Source organism: Phaeoacremonium minimum, assembly GCF_000392275.1.
Source record: "Phaeoacremonium minimum UCRPA7 unplaced genomic scaffold PA7_03_scaffold_90, whole genome shotgun sequence".
Classification (NCBI taxonomy): domain Eukaryota; kingdom Fungi; phylum Ascomycota; class Sordariomycetes; order Togniniales; family Togniniaceae; genus Phaeoacremonium; species Phaeoacremonium minimum.
In genome coordinates, this window is record NW_006920997.1 from 15,117 (window position 1) to 36,995 (window position 21,879).

The 21,879-nt window shown below is 47.5% G+C and overlaps 3 protein-coding genes across 3 annotated transcripts; 1 reads left to right on the top strand and 2 right to left on the bottom strand.

Annotated features, from left to right (window-relative positions):
* Window positions 1-8,796: 8,796 nt before the first annotated feature.
* On the top strand, window positions 8,797-9,645 carry UCRPA7_1394 (putative alcohol dehydrogenase protein; the record flags this gene model as incomplete). The annotated part of the gene is made up of 1 exon (XM_007913976.1): window positions 8,797-9,645. The coding sequence occupies one exon, from the start codon at window positions 8,797-8,799 to the stop codon at window positions 9,643-9,645; it is 849 nt and encodes a 282-aa protein (XP_007912167.1).
* A 1,069-nt stretch (window positions 9,646-10,714) lies between these two features.
* UCRPA7_1395 (hypothetical protein) lies at window positions 10,715-12,904 on the bottom strand (the record flags this gene model as incomplete). The annotated part of the gene is made up of 1 exon (XM_007913978.1): window positions 10,715-12,904. The coding sequence occupies one exon, from the start codon at window positions 12,902-12,904 to the stop codon at window positions 10,715-10,717; it is 2,190 nt and encodes a 729-aa protein (XP_007912169.1).
* Window positions 12,905-14,174: 1,270 nt separating this feature from the next.
* Window positions 14,175-15,950, bottom strand: UCRPA7_1396 (hypothetical protein; the record flags this gene model as incomplete). The annotated part of the gene is made up of 1 exon (XM_007913979.1): window positions 14,175-15,950. One exon carries the CDS (start codon window positions 15,948-15,950, stop codon window positions 14,175-14,177), a length of 1,776 nt encoding a protein of 591 aa, XP_007912170.1.
* Window positions 15,951-21,879: the final 5,929 nt, after the last annotated feature.

Here is a 21,879-nt window from a genome sequence, read left to right on the forward strand (position 1 = left end):
GGGGGGGGGGAGAATACTCTTGTGACAGTAGTACGTACGGTAGTATGCCACAAAATTGAATACAGCAGCAATATCAGCTCTTCCCATGCCTCGGAGGCATCCCGAATTGCATGCCTGCAAACTGTCGACAACTTGAAAGGCAGCACCCCAAGGAAAGATCGCAATAGCAAGATTCACGACTTCGATATCAGACTTGATAGCATAGACCTCAGCGGATGATTTCATGCCATCAGGTGGTGAAGGAGGGGGAGGCGCAGGCTTGGACTTACTGAGAATATGAGGGCAATCTGGCCCCGCAAGGTCAAGATTATCGTCATTGTTAAGCAGCCATTGAGCACTGCCAGCAGCGACGAAGATCGAGCTACTACCCTCGCATTTTTAAGCTGATCACTAGCTAGGAGATGTGCTATCCGATTCGTGCTAGCTACGCCGAGACTATACGAAAAGATAGACATGTTAGAGATGTAAGATGGAATAGCCGGCGTAGAACCGCTTGGTCGACTGACTCACCCAAATGGAATCAAAGCGAAGACAGTGTCGACTGTCATCACAATCGACTGCGTAGCAATTGGAATATCACCCAGAGCTCCTGCAGCAATAGCAATGAGTTCAAATCCCCACCTGAAACAAAGTTAATTGACGAGAGCCATCATTATGAAATCGAAGGTTGTACTACCATTCAGCGCCCACAATGCTAACTCCCAAGAGCGTAAGTTTAACCACTGGCCAAAGTCCGTGAAGAAATTGGCGCGAAGGTCTATGTAAGTTGCAAGAGTGTCGAATGAACCAGGTGTAAATAGTCAGCAGGATGAACGCCAACCAGTACATCGAGCCGGTAGCCACAACCCCGCCTACAAGACCCAATCCTAGCCTATGGACAACGAACCAACAAACCGGCAGGTTGAGAGCAGCTACAACCAGCAGAATAACAGCTCCAGGAGTTCGACGGCCTAGTCAGGTGTCAGCTCGTTGGTATGACTATCGCAATTTGAGCTATGCCGGGAACTGCCACCTACCTTGACTTTGCAGGTATTTCTTTAGTGTCTCAAAGTAGACGTAACCGAGCCCAAAAGGTGCCAGGCATCGTAGAAAGGCTTGGGTCCCGAAAGCTAGCTCGTAGGGCTGACCGCATGCGACAAGCAGTGGTCCAACAAATGTCCAAAGTAGAGCCACGGGTATGTACATCAACGACACAACAAACAAACACCGATGTAGGAGCACAGAGAGCTCATCGTCACTAGAAGCGGCAGCGACTGCTCGAGGACCCAAGGCATCTTCGATCATTTCAGTCCAAACGCTTCGCCAGTCGTACTTAGGTAGAAAGCATATTAAAGGGGCTCACCGATAGCCGTTGACCCACCCACAGCCAGTAACCATCCCGTACAAGTTGCAATCATGAATCCTGATGCAGCAACTGAAAGTTCCAGAGGCCCCTACGAGATTGATTTAGTCTCTATTCGTCCCAGTTATCAGCCATGATGACTTACAAGTTGCCCAATGATGGTTATGCTAGCCAATTGGATGGAGTTCTGAAGCAAATAGCCCCCGGAAATCTAGTGAACACGTTAAGATTGTTGCTTGGGTGGGTAGAGGCTGGAAGCTGACTGGAACTGTGGCGCGAACTAAATGCAAACATTCACTGCCGATACTAGACTGTCGCTGCTGATTCTTCGGCGTGATGAAGGGCGTGGTCTCAGTAGGTGGCGTCACCTGAAGCTCGGGCTGCTTCTGCATGGTTGGAAATGACATCTCTATCCCACAATTTCAAGCCGAGCTCTGTGCAAGTTGCACTATATGCTGCATGAAAAGGTCCTGTCAATGCAAGTTAACCCTTTCCGTATGATCATGGATCGTTTACGGGTACGTATACGTCGGATTGGAAGAGATAGTCGCTAATATTCTGCAGCCCCGCTCGGCTGGATTGGTCCTCATAGTAGGCGAGAAGAATAAATACAATGGTTTACTTTGAAACGAGTCATTGAGAAGGAAAAGACGTATAATAAATTGCTTTGTAGCCGACAATAGTCAGTAGGACCAGTCTTACTACAGACTGCGACTCTCACTGCCGTGACGGAAGTAACAATGTCAGTGAGCCGGCTATCGTTAGTCTATAATCCCAGGAAGTAAGTTGACGAAGTCCGTCCTTTGACTGTAGTACTTGCATGCTTCGCGTTTTGCGAAAGCCATTTAGCGACACTGGTGCGCGGGCGCCTCGAGATCATCACAATCCTATTCTTCTATTGCTATCAGGGCCGCTTTCTGTTTTGCGCACCGACAGCGACGATGAGAACATCTAGGGGGCTCTAGCGGCCCAAGCGGCGAGAAGAGTTCGTGATCACTCTGTCAACTATTCTATCTACGTTGAGTCCGTGCTGCTTTAGGCCTTTAACTAACGGTGTAGGTGAAATTCGCAAAGGAGGCTATTTTCAAACTACCTTCTCTGCCTTTGATCCTGACCAATTCACTAACCAGTCGCATTGCCTGAACATTCACTGTATCGTGATCATAAAGCTTTTTGAGCCTGGGTGAAATGTATCTGGATGTGCCCCCGCGAGTGTCACTGTCGCTATGTTTGGTTGCCCAGCAGCCTTCTACAACACACGAAATGTGTAGACACGCTCATGTCTATCGAACATATGGGGTTCAACTAAATCATTGTTGTCACTTTAGGCGACCACAGGATCTGCAATCGCACCCTCATCCTGTAGGACCATAGTGAAAGTCGTATTTTCCGGTATAATGGCTAGCCTTACGATAGCCTCAAGCGGCCACATAATCATCACGGTGTAATTTACAGTATAATTACAAGAGTGTGGACCAGGGAAGGTGGTGGGTGGGGAGGAAGAAAATTACATAGAGCTAAAGAACTCTAGCAGCTTGGACACGGCTGCACACGACAGCGGCGTCCGACCGTCCTTATCCTTCGAGCCGACGTCGACCTTACCTCAGGATGTCCTTGCCAAGATATTGGAAGGATATTTCGACCTTAAAAACTGTCAAATTTCAGCCTGATCTCGACGATCTAACAAACGATCCTGCTACTCCTCCTTCAGCCTTACTACCTCAAATACTCTGCGAGGAGACCTTCACTTACACAGATTTCAACAACGATCGGAACGAAATCAGGTTACTCCGGATCGAGCCTCGAAGGACACTTGACAGCCTGAAGAACCAATTCAATGCGAATTGAACGTCTTTCCCCGAGCCACCGTTCCGCCATACTAGGCCTTGTCGCACATGTGGGGCCAACCCTCACCCACATTCAAAATGTTTATCAATCGCCGCACCCTCGCTGTGCGCAAGAACTTATGTGACTTTCTGCTGGCGGCGAGACGAAACTCGTGGATCAGCACTTGGATCTGGATCGATCAAATGTGTATCAATCAAGAGAATTTGTTGGAGCTCTCTTCTCAAGTGCAGAACATGGGGACTACGTACGAGGATGCTGAAGAGGTGCTCATATGGCTTGGACATCATGGCTGGATTGGCGATGTGGCGATCGAGAAGATGAGGAACGAGATCTTCTCCATCCAAGAATGAATGAAGCCGATCCAGATGGTGATGTTCATCACGCAATAATGTCGAATCCATACTAGACGAGGATGTGGATTGCGCAAGAGATCCATCTCGCACGTAGAATATGCATTCTTTGCAGTAACAGATGTTTATCTTGGCCCGAAGTTGAACACGGCAAGTGGTGGTGGTCAAAGCCTTTTGCTATCGGCCATGAAGTCATCCACGAAAACTTAGATCCGTATGGGTTGGCGGACGTACCAAGCACCGAGCAAGACTATAACGCATTGCATAGAGCAGAACAAAGGGTAATTACAACCCCTCAAAACTATTACTTACTTGTCCTAGCAATCAGTGGATACATATAAACGAGTTGTTAAGACTCTTACGACAGGATATACGCATGGGCATAGTCGAACCAGAACAGCGTCTCGTTATCAACTACAAGAAATCAACAGAGAAAATCTTTCTCGATACATTACATTAAGTACTGACAGTTTGCGGGAATATTGGGCCTGGACGCATACTCTATATACCTCTAGCACTTGCCGCCAAGATGAATCCACTTGGTGACCTCGAAACGAAGGACATTGAAAAGCTTTATGTCGTTGTAGAAGGAAGACGTGCTGACTGTCATCGGCCATTGCCAATCGTCATGGATCTCGTCTACTGCTCCGGCGTGCCTTTACCATTGGATTTCAACTCTTCATATGGTGGTATTTCGCACAATTATGATGATGTACAGGAGATAGAGTTTGATGATAAAATTCCCCCAGAACAATGGCCCTGGAGACGTGACCTCCAGCTCTCAGAGCTTTACGGGCGGCTGAACTTGTATGCAAAGATCTTGAAGGCGCGGAAATATTGGAAGATGACAGATAAAATGTTGTAAGGAGAATTGTATGAATTACTTGCTGCCCTTATGCATAACCAGCCGGAGATAGAACGAATCAAGTCAATGTGCAAAACGGGAACCCAATTGTGCTTGCCACTGTATTGTAGAGCAACATATTATAGATAAATAGAAGAGCACAGGCGCAGGACACTTGGCAGTCTTATATTGGCACAGAAAGTAACTGCCGCGATCGAGAAACGATGTGACTGGCTTAACAATACTTACTTAGACTGAGACCAAAACTCATAATCGTACCTCGTACACTGTACCTAGGACGGGTTCAAACCCACAGTCGCTAACACCACCATCCAAGCCTTCCATCACAGTCCTTAGCTTATCAAGGTTCTGGAGACAGCTTAGCGTTTAGGAAGGATCAAGCTATTCGCCCAAAGTCATCTCGCCTACAGCCTCAATTGTCGAGGGTAGTCGCAAAGCCCATAAACAGTCACAGAATTTCGTCAGCCGATTTCATAAAGGTGCTTAAGCATAATTGGTTCCACTAAAGAGAGAAAGACAATATAGTACTCAGACGGTCACCTAGAAAAGATCGCATCCTATGTTGTCGTCATCCCATAACGGCCGTCTATAGCAGATTAAGGTTTGACAGATAAAAGCCCAAGGACTTTAGCTACTCTATAGAAACTTTAGTCAAGGGTAAGTCTCCGCTTTCAGCTTCCAGAACTAACCAAAACATTATGATCCTCGATCAATAAATGTAAATGCTATGTGACAGTCCTCCATAGTCGCCTCCGTGTCCAAACGAGTTGCCATGCTCCAGAAGTCCATCATTATGGTTCAGACTAGCTCCCTCGCCTTGCTCTTGCCAGCTGCCACTCTATGTCTGAGCAGTCTAGAGTTGGGAAATTAGACTCTCCAGCGTCTCAATTTCTCCCTAATTATAGTCAATGAGCGTTGCTAAAGCCATGCCACAGGCCAGATCCCCAACTATGCCTTACCCTCGGTACACTGCCTAATGTCAGCCTTAGTCTCGACAAGCACGGCCGTTAGCTCATAGTATAACGTCCCGTGTACAGACTAATTGAAAGTTCACGATTATCAAAGCGATGCTACAAAGTGATAAGGCTGAGGCTGATCAAATGGCTTCTCAAGGCGATATAGTAGAAGCTACGCCGCCTGAGTACAACGTCACTAAGACCTTCCCTCCACGTGGTGACTGGAAATAGTATCGGCTTGCTGTAAGCTTGAAGTTTTCCTACAGCCAGTACAAAACGTCCAAAACTTCAAAGCTCATTCTACTGCCAAGCTTATGCGATTGTGGCCTGCAAGCCACAAACGTCGTGTTGGCGCTAACAGAGCTGTATGCCGTCATGGCGCTGTGTCCCAGACTCAAAGGTCAGGAAGGGTTGGCGAAAGTAAGACACACATACGCCACAAAGACCGGAAGTAATGATAGTGATGCCCCGACACATCCTGGGGTTACGGTTCGGTGCTATCTTATATCAAATCAACTCGACATGAAATTTCGGCACCATCTCACCAAGCACTTGCATATTGAATCAGAAAATGCTACTATCCACGGTAGGTCATAGGACCCTGAAGCATCCCAAGACGTCCCTGGCGCAGATGATGCAGCGCTTTCACTGTATCCTCGGCCCGCCGGCGATGCTACCAACATCAGATTCATCATTATTCGGGTCAGAGAACCTCTATCAGAAGATCAACTAAGCTGGCTGGGCGATCACCGAGTCAGAATTCAGTGTCGCGTCGACTCCATGACTTTTTTCTGTAAATTTGAACCCGATGGTCTTGTCCTATTACGACAGCAGCCATTCATCAGCCATGCGGATGTTTATCATAATTGCTGGAAGGTTCCACCAAATCTCGATGTCTCTAGATTCGGCAGCTCGCAGCGTGGCTTCGTATCTATTGAGCTGTAAACAGTTCCCATCATTATCGAGCTCCATGCTAGCCCAGCACGCAGCGGTCAGCAAGTTCTCGATAGACTTATCAGTAATAAATTGGTAGATCCAGCGTATACGATCCTATTCTAAAACTGCATCAAGGCTATAACAAATATACGCGAGATTCAGGCCATTACAGCTAATACGATGTGCGTACGATTGACTACGCTTACAATGAACGGCCCTATGTCACCGTTGCGTGCGACCTACTCACCTATCCTATTGATGAACTTAATTTGGCTGAAAAGGGGCTGTAGGGTATGCCAGTAACGCTAAACAGTGAAGCTAAGGTCATCAGCATTGTGGACACTGATTTCGACCAGGGTGACATCAACGATATACACCCAGCATTTTCGACGACACAATGTAAAGCCCTTTATACACTTCAACCTCATGGCAACTTGCTAGGCTCAAGGGCTGTCGATGACATAAGTGGCTACGGTACCTGTGTCACAGGCTGTGCGTTGGCTAACGGCGAGCCGTTAACAATAGGTAGTGTCAATGCCAACCAAAATGGAAGAATTTGTAGACCTACTTACGGTGCTGGCTTCATGATAACGCAGAACTGTAACCGCTTCGGGGATATTCTTACCTACGATTTCGCGGAATTTATTGATAGACCATACCATAAGCATGGTTGTCGCGTCTCCAATCACTCGTATGGACCATCCTTGAAACCATTACAACAGCTTTCCTCGTATGATGCTCGCAATACTGAAGTTGAGGCCTACCTGTCCGCACATCCAGATCTTGTCGTTATATGGTCATCTGGTAATGATGGTAAGGTGAAAGCTGCTTCAAGATTTGGCAAAATCAGCGGTCATACTACATCTAAGAATATAATTACTGTCGGCGCCATACTGAGCGCCCATCGTATCGACATCAACCATTATAGTCCTACCGTAGCCGAGGCTGACACTTATGCTATGTCCAGTACAAGCAGCTGTAGACCAACACAAGACAGGCGCTTTAAGCCTGATGTATGCCCTAGGACGTGTTATACTGTCCGCCCGTTCGCGTCACTCAGCCGACGAGGACATTTTTGGTCCCTCTTCAGACACGAGTTACAATTGGAACACCGGCACGAGTATGGCGGCGCCCACAGTCGCTAGTTGTGCAGCTGTTCTGCGGCTAGCTCTTCGACAGTGCAAGATCTTGGCACCGACAGGTGCCCTGATCAAAGCCCTTCGTGAGTAGATTGTCCTCTTGTCCTTTCGTATCACTCGGTTTCCTCTAGCTACCTGCATATAAGCTGGAAGCTAACTCAGATCAAAAAGTGGTCAATGGCGCTATGGACATCATGCGCGAGCTTGGACAGCAACCACAAATCCCCAACAGCCTACAAAGCTTTGGCCGCGTTAGATCTCTACACATGGTCCTCGTCGGCACCTTGGCAGACAATGCCAGAAGCTCCGCTAAGCTACCGCATGGCAGGTTCTTCAAATGACGTTCGTGGTACCATGCAAGACAACACTACCCGCAAAGTGCATTTAGGTGGGATTTTAATGATATACCTACAAAGAGTATTTTGGTGCATTTTCAATGATATACCTACAAACCACTTTCTAGTGCATTTTCTATAATATACCTATTTGGTGTAAATTCAATAATATACCTACAACATATATTTAGGTGCGATTTCAATAATATTTTTTTAAGTGAGATTTTAATGATATACCTACAAAGCGCATTTTGGTGTGTTTTTGATAATATACCTACAATATGCATTTTGGTGCATCTTCGATGATATACCCACAACGTGCATTTAGGTGGGATTATAATGGTATACCCACAGAGTGCATTTTGGTGCATTTTCGATGATATACCTATTTGGTGCAAATTCAATGATATACCTACAAACTGCTTTTTGGTGAGATTTCTATGATAACTTACAAAGCATTTTTTGGTGCATTTTCAATGATTTATCCACAAAGCACGTTTGAGTGTAACTCTAATGATATACCCACAAAGCATAAGTAGGTGTGATTTCAATGACATACCCATTTCGTGCAAATCTATTCACATAGTCTACGTCAAAGGTAGAGAGAAGAAAGAGAAACGCGGCATTTCCTAGATGACGATGCTGAGAGGCTAGCTGCTAGTAGCTATCATGACTAATTTGGGATAAGTGTCAGATTTCTGCAGTATATACTGACCTTGTCATAGATAATTCGGCTTCACGCTAACTGTTTTACGGCTACAAGAGTCTCTGATTGGCTAATACTTTGTTCTTTGAGCCCGCATCTCGACATCAACACGATACGAAATCGGACGGGTCGCGGGTCTGTGGAAAGTGCTCTGAGAAGTGGGAAGTTGATGATATAAAAGGGGGTTAATCTTCGGTGTCCAATGGAGGTGGCCTTTTTGTTCATATTATTAGAAACTAAGAATATCAATTGAAAGGCCAAACCTACTTGATTCGAGAACTATTTTACAGCAACCTAGGATATAACGGAGATACCAGAGATGGCTACTCACCTTGCAGCCGTCTTCCTCGCCCAAGGCCAAAGGTTCGAGATCCAGTCCCGTTCTACGCCAAACCCAGGTCCAGGCGAGCTCCTCATCGCCGTCAAGTCTGTAGCCCTCAACCCAGCAGACGGAATCATGCGAAAGGACGGCCGATTTATTTCCAAGTACCCCACCATCATCGGGTTCGATGTCTCTGGCTTAGTTCTCGAGGTTGGTGATGGCGTCCCGACTGGTGACGATGTTGCATCGGGTATCTCCTTTCACCCGGGCATCACCCACGTGGCCGCATACGCAGCCTGGATCTGGAAGGCGAGCGACCCCGACTATGGTGTCTTCCAGGAACGGTGTCTCGTCCCTTGGCAGCATTCAGTTCCACTGCCAGACGATAATATGTCCTGGAACGAGGCCGTAGCCTTGTCTGTGGCTGTCCAGGTCGCTCTCAGTGCGTGGGATGGCCTGGGCTTCCCTCGGCAGTGGGGGACACCCGCTTCTACTGATGCGGGTCCCATTGAAAAACCATACGACGAGGCCACCAACCCTAAAGAGGCACTCCTCATCTGGGGTGCATCTTTTAGTGTTGGTACCATGGGTGTGCAGAGCGTACGATTGATGCGGGAAAACTCGAACTCCTTAATTGCCGCAGTGTATGCGACGGCCGGGTCCGCGAACAAGTCGTACATCGCCTCACTCGGTGCAGACCGTGTGTTTGACTATAAAGATCCTAGTGTCGTGGACGCAATCACTTCTGCAGCCAAGGAAGATGAACTGGTGATCCGGCACTGCTATCTCGCCACCAGGCAGCTGGCGCCTTGTCAGGCAGTGCTCAAATCTTTTTCTCAGCTATAACGATGGAGGAGATGAAATAGATGTATCAAAGATTGGATCCGCACCCATTGTTCCGGCGGATGCCGAGGTAGTGGAAGGAATTGAGACCATCTTCCTAATGCCGGTTATGGATGATGAAGGGAAAAGGCAAGAGCAATTCAAATACTGGATAGGAACCTGGCTGCGGGAGAACTTGGCTACAGGAGACATCAAGCCAAGCCCGGAACCGAAGGTTGTGGGGAATGGACTGGAGGCTATCAACGCGGGGTTGGATATGATTGTCCAGGGGGTAAGTTGTATGAAGCTGGTTGTTGAAATTGAGGAGTAAGAGCCCTAGGAGGCGAGAATGAGTCTGGGAGAACACTCTTTTTCTAGAGTATTGCTGCAGATTCATCGTCACCATAGTTAACGAGGTGATAGTGTCGATAGATCTTAAAACTAAATAGTGAATTATACCAGCTGTCTCAGGTGTCTTATAACGATTTCAATGATATACCTACAAACCACTTTTTGGTGCATTTTCTATGATATACTCATTTGGTGTAAATTTAATGATATACCCACAACATACATTTGGGTGCGATTTCAATAACACATTTCTCAGTGTATTTTTAATGATATACCGGCAAACCGCTTTTTGGTGGGATTTCTATGATATACTCACAAAGCATTTTTTGGTATATTTCTAATGATATATCCACAAAGTATGTTTGAGTGGATTTTCAATAATATACCTATAGAGCATAAGTAGGTGTGATTTCAATGACATATCCATTTGGTGCAAATTCAATGATGTACCCACAAACCACTTTCTGGTGGATTTTTTATAATATACCCATTTGGTGCAATTCTAATGATATACCCACAAGAGACATTTGGGTGCGACTTCAATGACACGTTTTAGGGATATCGAATCTACACTCGGCAGTTGCCACTTTCAATTCTACATGCTCCCCATCAATCACATCAATCATTTATAAGTATTCAAAGCTATAAAATAAGTCACAAAGGTCCCAAGTGTTCATTTAAATTAGAATCAATTGATCTATCAGCTATCGCATGGTCAATGATCCCACCGAGGTATGTGACCTCAAACCTTCCTGACACTGATTCTGCCGGGGAATGCACTTTCAATGCGCTGTATCTGGAAACACTCTCCTGTCTCGTGTGATGGACAGGGGGTGTAAAGCAGATCGGGAAAATCGGTTAGGCCATTCTCCAGGACTTGATCGAGGCAATACCACTCCCCAGCCGGCGCGTTGTGTAGGAATTGCTCAAAGTTTCCACGCAACCGGTCATCCAGTGTATAGGCGACGATATTCCAGTACACTTCACGCACATCTGGCACAGAGTTCGTCTGCTCGATACACAAGGCGGTCAGTTCGGCCGAGACCTTATGCACGATCTGTTCCCACGGCGATGCCTCTGAATCCGAGCCTAGCGCAGACATGGACAGCGCTCGTGGTAGGCTCTGTTGCACCTGGCGCAATCCTCGTGCTTGGAGGTTGTTGTTCTCTTTGAGTAGAGTGTCTCTCTCCGCTGTTACCTTCAGTAGCTCACGAGCTTTGGTCATCTTGTTATGTGCCTCGTTGGTTGCTCTAGTTTCAGCCACCGAGAGGTCCTTCTCTAGAACCTTGACTTCCTTCCTATACTGGTCGATTTCCGCCTGCAGTGTTTTTGCGCGATTGATCTCTGCGTCCCTCTCAATGGTAATATCAATCACAGCTTCTTGTTGAGCCTTGATCTGATCATTCAATGAGTTAATATGCTGATCTCGCTCTTCCGTCATCTGTTGTGATGCCGATTGCGAAGACTCTCTCAGCTCCTTAAGCCGATCGCGCTCGTCGGCTGCCTCCTTCAATCTCTCGTGTGTCCAAGCGGAATCGTCGCTAATGTACTCGTTGCGCTCACGGAGACTCGCGACTTCAATTTTGAGGTCAGTCAGTTCCTCTGACAGTTCGCTTTTGCTTTTCTCTAGATCGGCGATTGTGACTCGGAAGGCATTGACGTCGCTTGACATGGTCTCCAGAATGTCATTGTTGTTGGAGACCATCTTGATCGCCTCGCCGCCTTTGACGACAATCGCTTGGACTTGGTTGAGAATGGCTGACGTATTCTTCTTCACCGTCTCGACGTCCGCAACTTCCTTGACAAGCTCAGTTTGTCGTTGCTCGAGGCGTGCTTCGCCGTCCTTGAGATGCTCTAGACTCTGTTTGCATTCAACCTCTCGTTGATTGATGGCAATCTCTCGATCATGTAGGTTCTTTTCTTTCTCATCAAGAGCTTCTTGCCTGGTTCGGGTTTGCTCTTGAGACAATTTAACAAGGTCACTCTTTCTGACCAAGTCATTCGACCTGTCTTCGAGACCCTTTTCGAAGTCCGTCAATTTCTGTGCTCTTTGTTCCAGTTCCCTTTCCCTCTTCTCGACTTGGCTTTTTTGAGTCTCTAGCGTTTCCCGAGCTTTCTGAACCTTGCCCGACCACTCAGATACTTCAAGGGCCTGGCGATGATGTTCGTCTTTTATCTCGTCAATCTCCGCAAGTTTCGTCAGGTGAGTTTCAAGGTCCTGATCATAGCTCTCACGCTGTTGGTCCACAATTTTCTGCGATTCACACAGCTTCTCTCTTTGTGTAGCTAAATCTTCAATGGCACGGTGTACCGTTTGCTCATGAGATTGCTGAAGTTTGAGGGTCTCAGTGGTAAACCCTTCGATTGCTGTTCGAACGACATCCTCCTGAGTGTGCCGGATCTTCTCTCTTTCAGTGGATAAATCTGTGACGGTGCTTCGAAGCACTTTGTCTTGCGCCTCGCGCAGCTTCTCGTTCTCCGCGGTGAGGCTCGTAACGGTGGACCGAAAAGCTTCCAGCTCCATGCTCAGCTGCTGTTCCTTTTCGGCCAGCTTCTCCTCTTTGCTTCGTAGCCGCTCTTCATCTTGTGCGAGGGTAGCTTTGCGATCTTCTAGGGTTGTTTGCTCAGCCTCGACGTTGTCGATTCTGGCCTGCAGGTCCATTTCGGAGTCGGAGAGCTGTTGCGCCTTCGATTCGAGTTCAGCGCGCGTTTCGTCCAGTTTCGCTCGTGTTTCTGCGAATTTGGGGTGTGCTTCCATATCTTTCAAAGCTTTGAGGTCCTCGATGATGAACTCGAAGTAGTTCATGATAGTCTTGAGCTTGCGGCTATCTTCTTCGGTCGCCCATTTCTCATTGACGCCATTTGCCAGCCAAGTCATGGCCTTCGCGAGCGTCGCAGCCTTCTCTTCGATATTAGCCGTGGATGACTCCATATTCTCTTGCTCTGATCGATGGTGAGTGGTGAGTGATGGATGAAGGTGTGCGATGTGCGACGATTTTAGTTTGCGATCGGGGATTTTGTACATTGTTTGAAATAGCCTCACGGAAACTCGCGACGCCTTCGGGGGATTTGGCTGATGACGTAATTTCCTTGGAGACAGATGAAACTTGGGCAATGTAGAGCTTCGTGCCAGATGTTCTCACTGGATTTGATAAAGTTCATATATTCTGATATGTTATCCGCTCCAAGTCTCAGCCAGTGGATCATTAGATTCACTTCACCTGTTGAAAAACTTGATGTTCTTCTCATCTTCTACTATGTTCTGTGGCAGAAGATAGCATGAGCTTATATACGGAGTAGATCTCACCGGCATGCACCCCATGGACCTCGGCAAAGTTTATCTCGATCTCTGTCCTTCGGATGCCACTGATCGTGGCCGAACTGAACCTTTCAAACCCGATAAGCATCCAGGTCCTAGTTTTGCATTGTATTTAGCATAGATTGGTATATCTTGCTGTGTAAACTACGCAATAGAACTGAGAATCAAGTGCGAGAGAAGACTATTGCGTTCCTGCCTTTGTAGCATACTCCATAGCCTTCGGGATAACTTACAAAGCAACTAATATGGTAGTTTCTACCTTGTATCTAGGGCAGGCCACGTATTGAACCATCTCTTACAATAGACAGCCATAGATCGGCAAGGTGCTGGCACATGTACAAGAGAAAATGAAAAGAGACAATAACACTATGTCTATAAGTCTAGAAAATTGTCACAGGATGATCAAGGAGGAATATCTATCACAGACCAGGAACAACGAGCTGGATACTCTGGGAGGTTTAAAGGGGCACTAGTAGGATGCTTTCCAGAAGATAGCAAATGTCATGTATGTGTTCTCAACTTAGAACAACTATAGCTCAGAACAATTATCGACTTTGAATTCGACTCCGAGTAACAGTATCGAGGGTATGACACTATACCGAACCTACCGTAAGGGGGTCTAGGATAGAATTTTGCACACTAAGTAAGGATATCAACCGTACATATCAATGACGCGAAGTTAGACAATACATTTACTAATGTTCTTCTAGACTCTGTTGACCTTACCGCGTTTATTATCTAGCAAACGTGTTTCCTAAGTATCAGGCTCTAGTTGCTGTTCGGCATCTTACGGAGATATCATTATAAAACATACAATTATCACATGAACAAAAAATCAGGAGTATGGTAGAAGTGTCTCAATTTAGCTATGTAAACCTTGAGCCTACTTCATGTCGGGGTATGTGGACAACAACAAAGACAGTTGCAAAGTTGGCTGTCCGGTGGCATCTGGAACCGTAGCCACATCCTTCAGGACATGCATTGCTGCTTCAGTCGATACTGCTGTCAAGCCGCAGGCTACATATTGGCCAGGCACTGGTTGCTCCAGCCATAAGTAGATTGCGAAGAAGCCATCGTACTCTGGACGAAAGTAGCTTGTCCAGTCTACTATATCATCATAATTAGTCTCCAGCCACTTCCCGGATGTGCAGTCTAATCCCTTCACATCATCGTCTTCATTTGCCGGCTTTCGGAAGTACACGAGATTGTGGATCCTTGATTTGACCAATTCAATCTCGATTATCAATATGTCGTCTTTTGACAGAGCCTCCTCGTCAGCCTCAGTCAATGGGTCTAGCTCAAGGAGTTGCTCAAGCTCATTGACTCGTTCTTGGATCCTCTTAGCCTCCTCATGGTAGAGTATAATTCGGTCTCCAAAAAAGACCTTCTGGCGTTCAGGGCTGGAGACGACTTTGTATCGCTCCATATGGCTTTCCCAAAGACCCAACGCCAACCAGATTCCACCATTGGTGCAGAATTCCTTCCCTATGCCAATGGAACACTCGAGTTTGAGGCCTCGTTTGGTCACAGGATCGGTCTCTGGAGCCTCGTTCATATATTTGAACTTGTAGTTGTCTCCGCTCACTATAACACTGAGACGGATGAAAACTCGCTTGAGAGCCGAGGGCATATCAGTTTCGATACCACCAAGTAAGAAGAGTGAATGGAAATCATTCTCAATATGCATGAGTTTTCGCATATTGTATCCTCTACCCTTGTTGATCTTCAGTTCCTCACGGCCACTCATTGGTTGATGAATGCAGCCCATGGCAATTAGTCGCCTAAGGTATTCATTGACCATACGCCAGTCGTGAGGTAGCAAGACTGGCATGTCTTGGAGGCATCGCTTCGGGAACGTGGCCACGAGACGGAAAAGAAACGACATGATGTCTCGGTTGAAAGCATTAGGCTTCGGGGTTTCCTTGAAATGCGCTGCCCACTCGGGACAGAGAAGATATGACGGGGCGAGCACTGTTTCATCCCCGATTGAGCCACGAATTGAGCACATCTGCTTTGCTTGTTGCAGCTCGAATTGCGACATGAGGGTCAAGGTACGGACCATGTGACTAGACTCTGGATCGAAGATATGATGGGTTCTTCGGCGTAGGATCAAGCTAGCAGCAAGATTCCTCATGGGAGGTAACAGCGTAATTGCTGGATCGATGCGAAGAAAGACATCTTTCTTTTGCCTATTCATTTCGAAAGCAGACAAAACCACCTTAACGTCCATGTCATCTGTAACCTCGCCAAAGTCCACCTTTCTCGCCTGGGAACGGTTGAATCCACGGACAAAGTCTTTGAAAATGTCTTGCGGCATGAAACACGCAATGCTGATAAAATCGTCAGCTTTTTCGTTGACATACTCAGTGCTCAGCGCTTCGTTGTTCTCCTGCAGTTGGTCGCGCTTATCAGGTTGAAGCTCAAGCACAATCTGGGTGCATTGGTCCAATAACTGACTCTCGTCGAACTCGTCTATGTCATTCTCACAGAACTGTGTGTGCAGCGTTGGATCGATTTGGATCGAGTGAAAAATCGAAGGGCTATGATAATTTTCATAGCCTAGGAACTCGGCTGTAGCTTCCAAGTTATCGCGGTTGAAGAGGGGCCAGGGAGCCGATGAAATGGTGAGAATATTGACTGCTGCGTCGGGTTTTCCCATGGTTTGATCCACCGCCCACTCAAGCCATCTCCCACCGGTGATGATTGTATCAATGGTATGTACACTCGACCCCAATAACATGAGGATGACTAGCTTCGGCGCTGGCTGAGACGCTGCGCTGTTTTCGATCTTCGATTCCGCGTAAGTCGTGATGTAGACTTTGCCGGCGGTCGGCGACTCGGAGAGATGTTTGCTATCTAGATAGCTGCTGAGTATCCCTACTTCCAGGCGAGCTGAGGCCAATACGATCAAAGGGAAATCCGGATTGTCCGTTACCCATTGTCGCAGGTATTCCACCACGAAGAGCGCGCAACCGAATCCGTTGAGGCCTGTTCGTATGTTGACTAACTTCAGGCCTTTGGTCTTAAGCTTGCTTCGCGTAAGCTCAGCCTTGAACTTGGCTTGTCCTTCCTCGGTGTAGAGCCGTCTAATCAAGTTATGGTCGCTTGTCGACGCCATCGTAGCTTTTCTAAAACGTGCGAATGCTTTGTTGCGTAATTTGATCGTGTCGAATGGTGCGCTGTTGAAAGACTGCTTTCCGACAAGAAGGTAGCTGGAATGGTTGAGCCGTTAACCGCGTGGAAAATTGGAAAGGGAGAAACTCTCACATATCACGTGAATATTTGCAAGTCGGGCGCGAGGGCGTCGGAAGTGTTTGGAAAATACTGCCTCGAGGCATCAAGGCGGTGGGTCGGGAGCCTGGAACAGCTGGCTTAATGGCAAGGCAGTGAGTCAAAGCATATCATTTGACGCGGCACTGACAAAAATGACCCCAAACGCCTTGATCCCAAGGCCAACAAATCACTGGGACATAATGTAATGTATCGAGAACGGCAAACTGGATGAATCACATGGCACGAGTTAATCAGTCTTGAAATGATATAGATTAACTCTTACGACACAGTCTCATCATCTACAACATATCGCACATTGAAGCAGAGCAGAAATCAGTTACTTTGTATTATAATCTGATCTATTCATCATCTGGCCACTTCCCATAGCTATGTTGCCAAGGTGCGCCATTCATGCCTCTCATAGCAAGGTGTTCTGCCCCACGCCTTGATATTTCCAAGGTCATGTCCACAGAAAGACCGCTAAAACGGCCAATATCAGAAGCGATTTGCCGGCGTTTTGTCAGTATTGCTTCAGTGGCTGTCCCATGACCGGATCGATCTCTCTTCTTTTTGAGCTCAGCTGCTGTTTCGAAACCCAATAGCATGAAGTCTGCTGATATGCCTCTGTTGGGCTTGCCAGCAGCTGGATGTGAGGGGATAGGCCGTTGTGGCGGTGGTGACAGCGTCGGCGGTGGGAGTGGTGATGATGGTGATGGTGATGGTATTGGAGGGGGGTCATCGATTGGAGGGATTTCCGACATATCGTCCATCTGATCCTCCCTGTTCAAATCATCCACCTCATTGGTTCTAGGTAACCCGATGTCATCTGGTATCTCAGAAACATTGCCAAAGCCTACAAGAGAGTCGCCCTCAGCCATGAAATCTAGGGATTCGGAGACAGGTCGGTGCCGGAGCGCCAGAGGCGACTGATGCGCAGCATCTGGCGTTGGAGCTGGGTTCTGCAGGAGATTGTATTCCCACAAGTCTGCATCGTCAACGTCTGCAACCGACTTGAGCCGGACATCTTCCATTCTTGCCAGCTTTTTTTCTCGAGCCGCTTTTCGTTTTTCAGATAAAACAACCCGTTCTCGATACTTGGGCATGTCATTCTTGTTCGGCAAGTCCTTCGCTGAGCGCGGCCCTTGTATTACTGCGCTGATTACCTCCGTCTTCTGGTAGAACGGGAATTCGTACGCAGAGAGAGAGTCGAGTGCCTCGATCAAGTTGTCTAGGTCTTTCTTCTTCATTTTGTATGGCTCGAAGGGATTGCTCGGTGTTTGCGAACTGATTGGTTCGGAGTCGTGAGCTGTCTTCTTTTCAATAGCTCAAAGTAGATCGTTCCATATTGGGAGCACTCTGCTGGGGTAATGCTGGGCCAGTTGAGTACGAACCTTTGCATGAAGTCTTTCAATGCTCAAGTTGTCTTGATCGTCATGGATGATGGACTGGAAACAGTCGAAGAAGATGTCCAAGGTATGGTTCACCAAGGGCCACTTTCTCCGGTCTCCTGTTCGCACAATAACCGAGTACTGGATTGCCATTGCCAGGAGTGCCTTTTCGCGTTTCCAGATAGGATGAACAAGAAGAGCTTGAAGCGGCCGGTTAAATGTGGACGGCCAGTTTCGCATGAGCCCTCCGCGGCTGACGGAGATATCGTACTCTAGGTGATGCGCAGGAGAGATGATGTCGCTTGGCAAGCACTTCATGAACCGTGCACAAGTTCTCCAGAGAGCCTGCAAAGATGCATTGGGCGTCTGGGTTGTCTTTCTCTCTGGATCGGCTTGCCAGTCATCCAGCAGCTTGGCCTCGTCCTCCTCGGTCCAAATGTGATCGTATCGAGGGTCGGATGGAAGAAGGCTCTTAAACTCCTCCTTTTTCAGCCGCGGGTAGCTATCGGGGAGCTTCTTTCGACAGATCTCTGCATCCTCCCTCAGCCTTTTGTCGGCCTTGGCCAGGGATTTCGATAGCTCGTTCGGCGCGCCGTCGCGATCTGAATCAGACGCCATCTTTTCCTGTTGCCGAGAAGTTAGCTGTCGTCTGGACAACCAATCGTCTCTGATGACTTACTCCTGTAGAAATTTCAGGTTGTGGAGAAGATTTCAATATCCAAGTGTGACGCGTGAACTTGAAAGAAAGGAGGGCGACAAGTCCACAACACGTGACACGTGAGAGCTTCTGCAGCTCCTCGCCCCCTTTCGTGCTTTGTTTCGAAGCAGACGGCCTACCAAAGACACACAAGGAACCACCTTTGTCCTGCTAACTTTTGACACCACACGCTCACCTTCACCCACTTTACGGATCTGACAGAATAGCGATCATGTCACAAAAGGAGCAGGGCCAGGATGCCCTTGAGGACATGCGAGGATTGACGCTCAACGAGGTGAACCGCGCCATGATTCTTCAGCGTCACTGGCCAGTTAGTTGGTTGGACAGCACACCTGGTATATCAGGGTTACACTGCTTTACCGTGGTACTTCGACATATCTTTAGTCACCTTGACAAGACTATGCTCGATGAGTTGAAGTCTTCCGAACAGATGAACCCCTTATTCGGCTTTGTCTGGATGCTGTTCTCTGTTCGCGACACATCCAGCAAGTTTCAACAGGCCGCAAAGTCAAGCGAGGTGCTCAAGTCACTTCAAGAACGAGTGGCTTGCGACCGTCTCAACTTTCATCGGCTTGCTGAAAGCAATCTCCTGATGGAAAGCATCTGGAAACTGGGCGTCTTCCATCTATTCCGACCAGCCCTGTACAAATACAGCGACGAGTCTGAATGGAAGTTGATGCCTGATACAGACGAAGACGCTGGGCGAAGAAGTTTGGTCGAATGGAAGCTTGATGAGACACAAAGCGTCAGCGAGGCAATCAACAGCAGATTCGGCATCTTCGAGAACGACGAGGGTGCCGAGATCTTGTACGAGAGCCGGTGCCCAGTCGTTATTCGCGTTCTTTTTACTCCGGCGGCGACTCAGTCCGATATGACAATCCAGGACATTCGAGTGGCACATGTCAGACACGTTCACAGAGCTCAAAAGCCAGATCGAGATTTGCGACCCATGATGGGGTTGCAATACAAGCCATACTCTTCGCAACAGAAGTACCAGCTTATTGCCGTCGTTAGACTACAAGGAAACAAGGTCGAAAAAGACCTTGTTCGTCTCTACAGTATGGACGGCGTTTCAATCCAACCATTCGGACCCCCCAGGGAATATGTGTCCTCTGGATGGAAAGTCGAGGACCAAGATCATCAACTCATGTTGTACTATGTACGTGGTGATGCACCAATCGCTGACGTAGAGTACCCGGAGATGAACCAGCCCCAGAAAGACAGCAGCCAAATAGCTGCGGTCTACGCTGGCATCATGGCAGACAGCAAGACATTTTTCCCAGATCATGGCCCAAGTGGAAAGGATCCATCGAGCAAACACCTGCTAAGTGGACAACTCCCTGCGCAGCCTGGCGATCCCAAGCGCCAAAAGCTCGATAAGCCAAGCACGAGTTCTAAAGCCCCAAAAACGCAGCAGTCTCAACAGACTCTGCCACAAGCCAGAAAATCTCTGGCCAAGCGGAGAGTCGTTCCGAATTTCAGCAGAGGCCGTCCCAGTGGCGGGTCAACCCATGATTCAACTGCGGCAAGCCCGGGTGCTCTACTCTCCATGTTGATCAGTCAGTCGCCATTCGGCTTACCGGAAAGTGAGACGAGTCAAGACCAGTCCTCACAGCAGCGTCAGTCAGGGAACAACAGACCTGATGATAGGCGTCGTGAGGACGAAGACGAGATGATTCGTTCCTGTATACGCCACCATCTGGGCCCACAGGTCGTGGAACTTATCATCACTCTTCCAGGACATATAGCGGCCGCGGGGACGACAGAGGCCGTGGGGGGCGCAATAACAATCAACGAGGGAGTTTCAATGGCAAAGAGTCTTGACGAGGGTTGACCTTTCTATCCCCTCTCAAACTAGGTAGCTAGTGAAGTTGAGTGCTTCCAGAATTGATTGTCGCAAGCCCAATTGTAAATGTCTTACTAGTGATTCGTGTTTTTTGAAAGTTGCGTGACTGTCCTAATTCTCCTTCGAATCCTTTGTTGTACCTTCCATCAACCCATCCATCTAGCTAGCTGGGGCGTTCGCTGGTTTGTGAGGTCGGGGTGAGCGGTTTGCTGGATTGCAAGAAGGAAAGTGTTCGGTGCGCATGTCGTTTGGTGCTCATCCACGGGGCTAAAGTAATTGTATAACCCTACAAAGAGGCTTCATCGTGAGCATGGGCGCGCAAGGTGTGTTGCTAGTTGATGCGCCGGCAGTCTGATTGCACAGATCAGTTGACAGGGACGACCAGCCTTGCAAAGGCGGCGTCCTGGGTGGATCGCTCGGACCAATGGTATGCGGCAAGCGATGTAACGCTGATGTTGTGCAACGTCTGGGAAGATGTAAGGCTCGGCGACTTGGCGACGGTGGCGACGGTCTGCCCACTCGCTGTTATACCCAGTACGATGCTTTAGGTGCGATTTCCATGGTAAAATCAACAAGTGTCTTGGTGCGATTTCTATGATATACCTACAAAGCCCATTTAGAAGGGAATTCTATTATATACCTTTGAAGCCTATTTGGGTGAGATTTCTATGATATACCCACAAAGCATATCTAGGCACAAAGTCTATGATATACTCATAATACCTATATTAATGCGATTTCTATGATACAGTCACATTGAAGGTTATACCTACAACGAGGGTCTAGGTACGAATTTCATGATATACCCACAAAGCCTATTTAGGTGAGAATTCTATAATATACCTATAACGCTTATATTAGCATGATTTCTATAGTATAAGTATCTAAGTACGAAATCTATAATATACCCACAAGACATCTTTAGGTGCGATTTCTATAATATACTCACAAAGCCCATTTGGGTGAGAATTCTATGATATACCCACAATGATCATATTGGTGCGATTTCTATGGTACAGTCCCATTAAAGGTTATACCCACAACAAGTGTCTAGGTGCGAATTCTATGACACACCCACAAAGCCCATTTGGGTGAGAATTCTATGATATACCCACAACAATCATATTGGTACGATTTCTATGGTACAGTCGTATTGAAGGTTATACCCACAACAAGTGTCTAGGTGCGAATTCTATGATATACCTACAAGATATCTTTAGGTGCGATTTCTATGATATACCTGCAAGGCACATTTGGGTGAGAATCCTATGATATACCCACAACGCTTATTTGGGCTCAAATTTAATGACATACCTAAATCTTGTGCTTGTACCCACAAAGCCCGTTTAGGTGCAATTTCCAC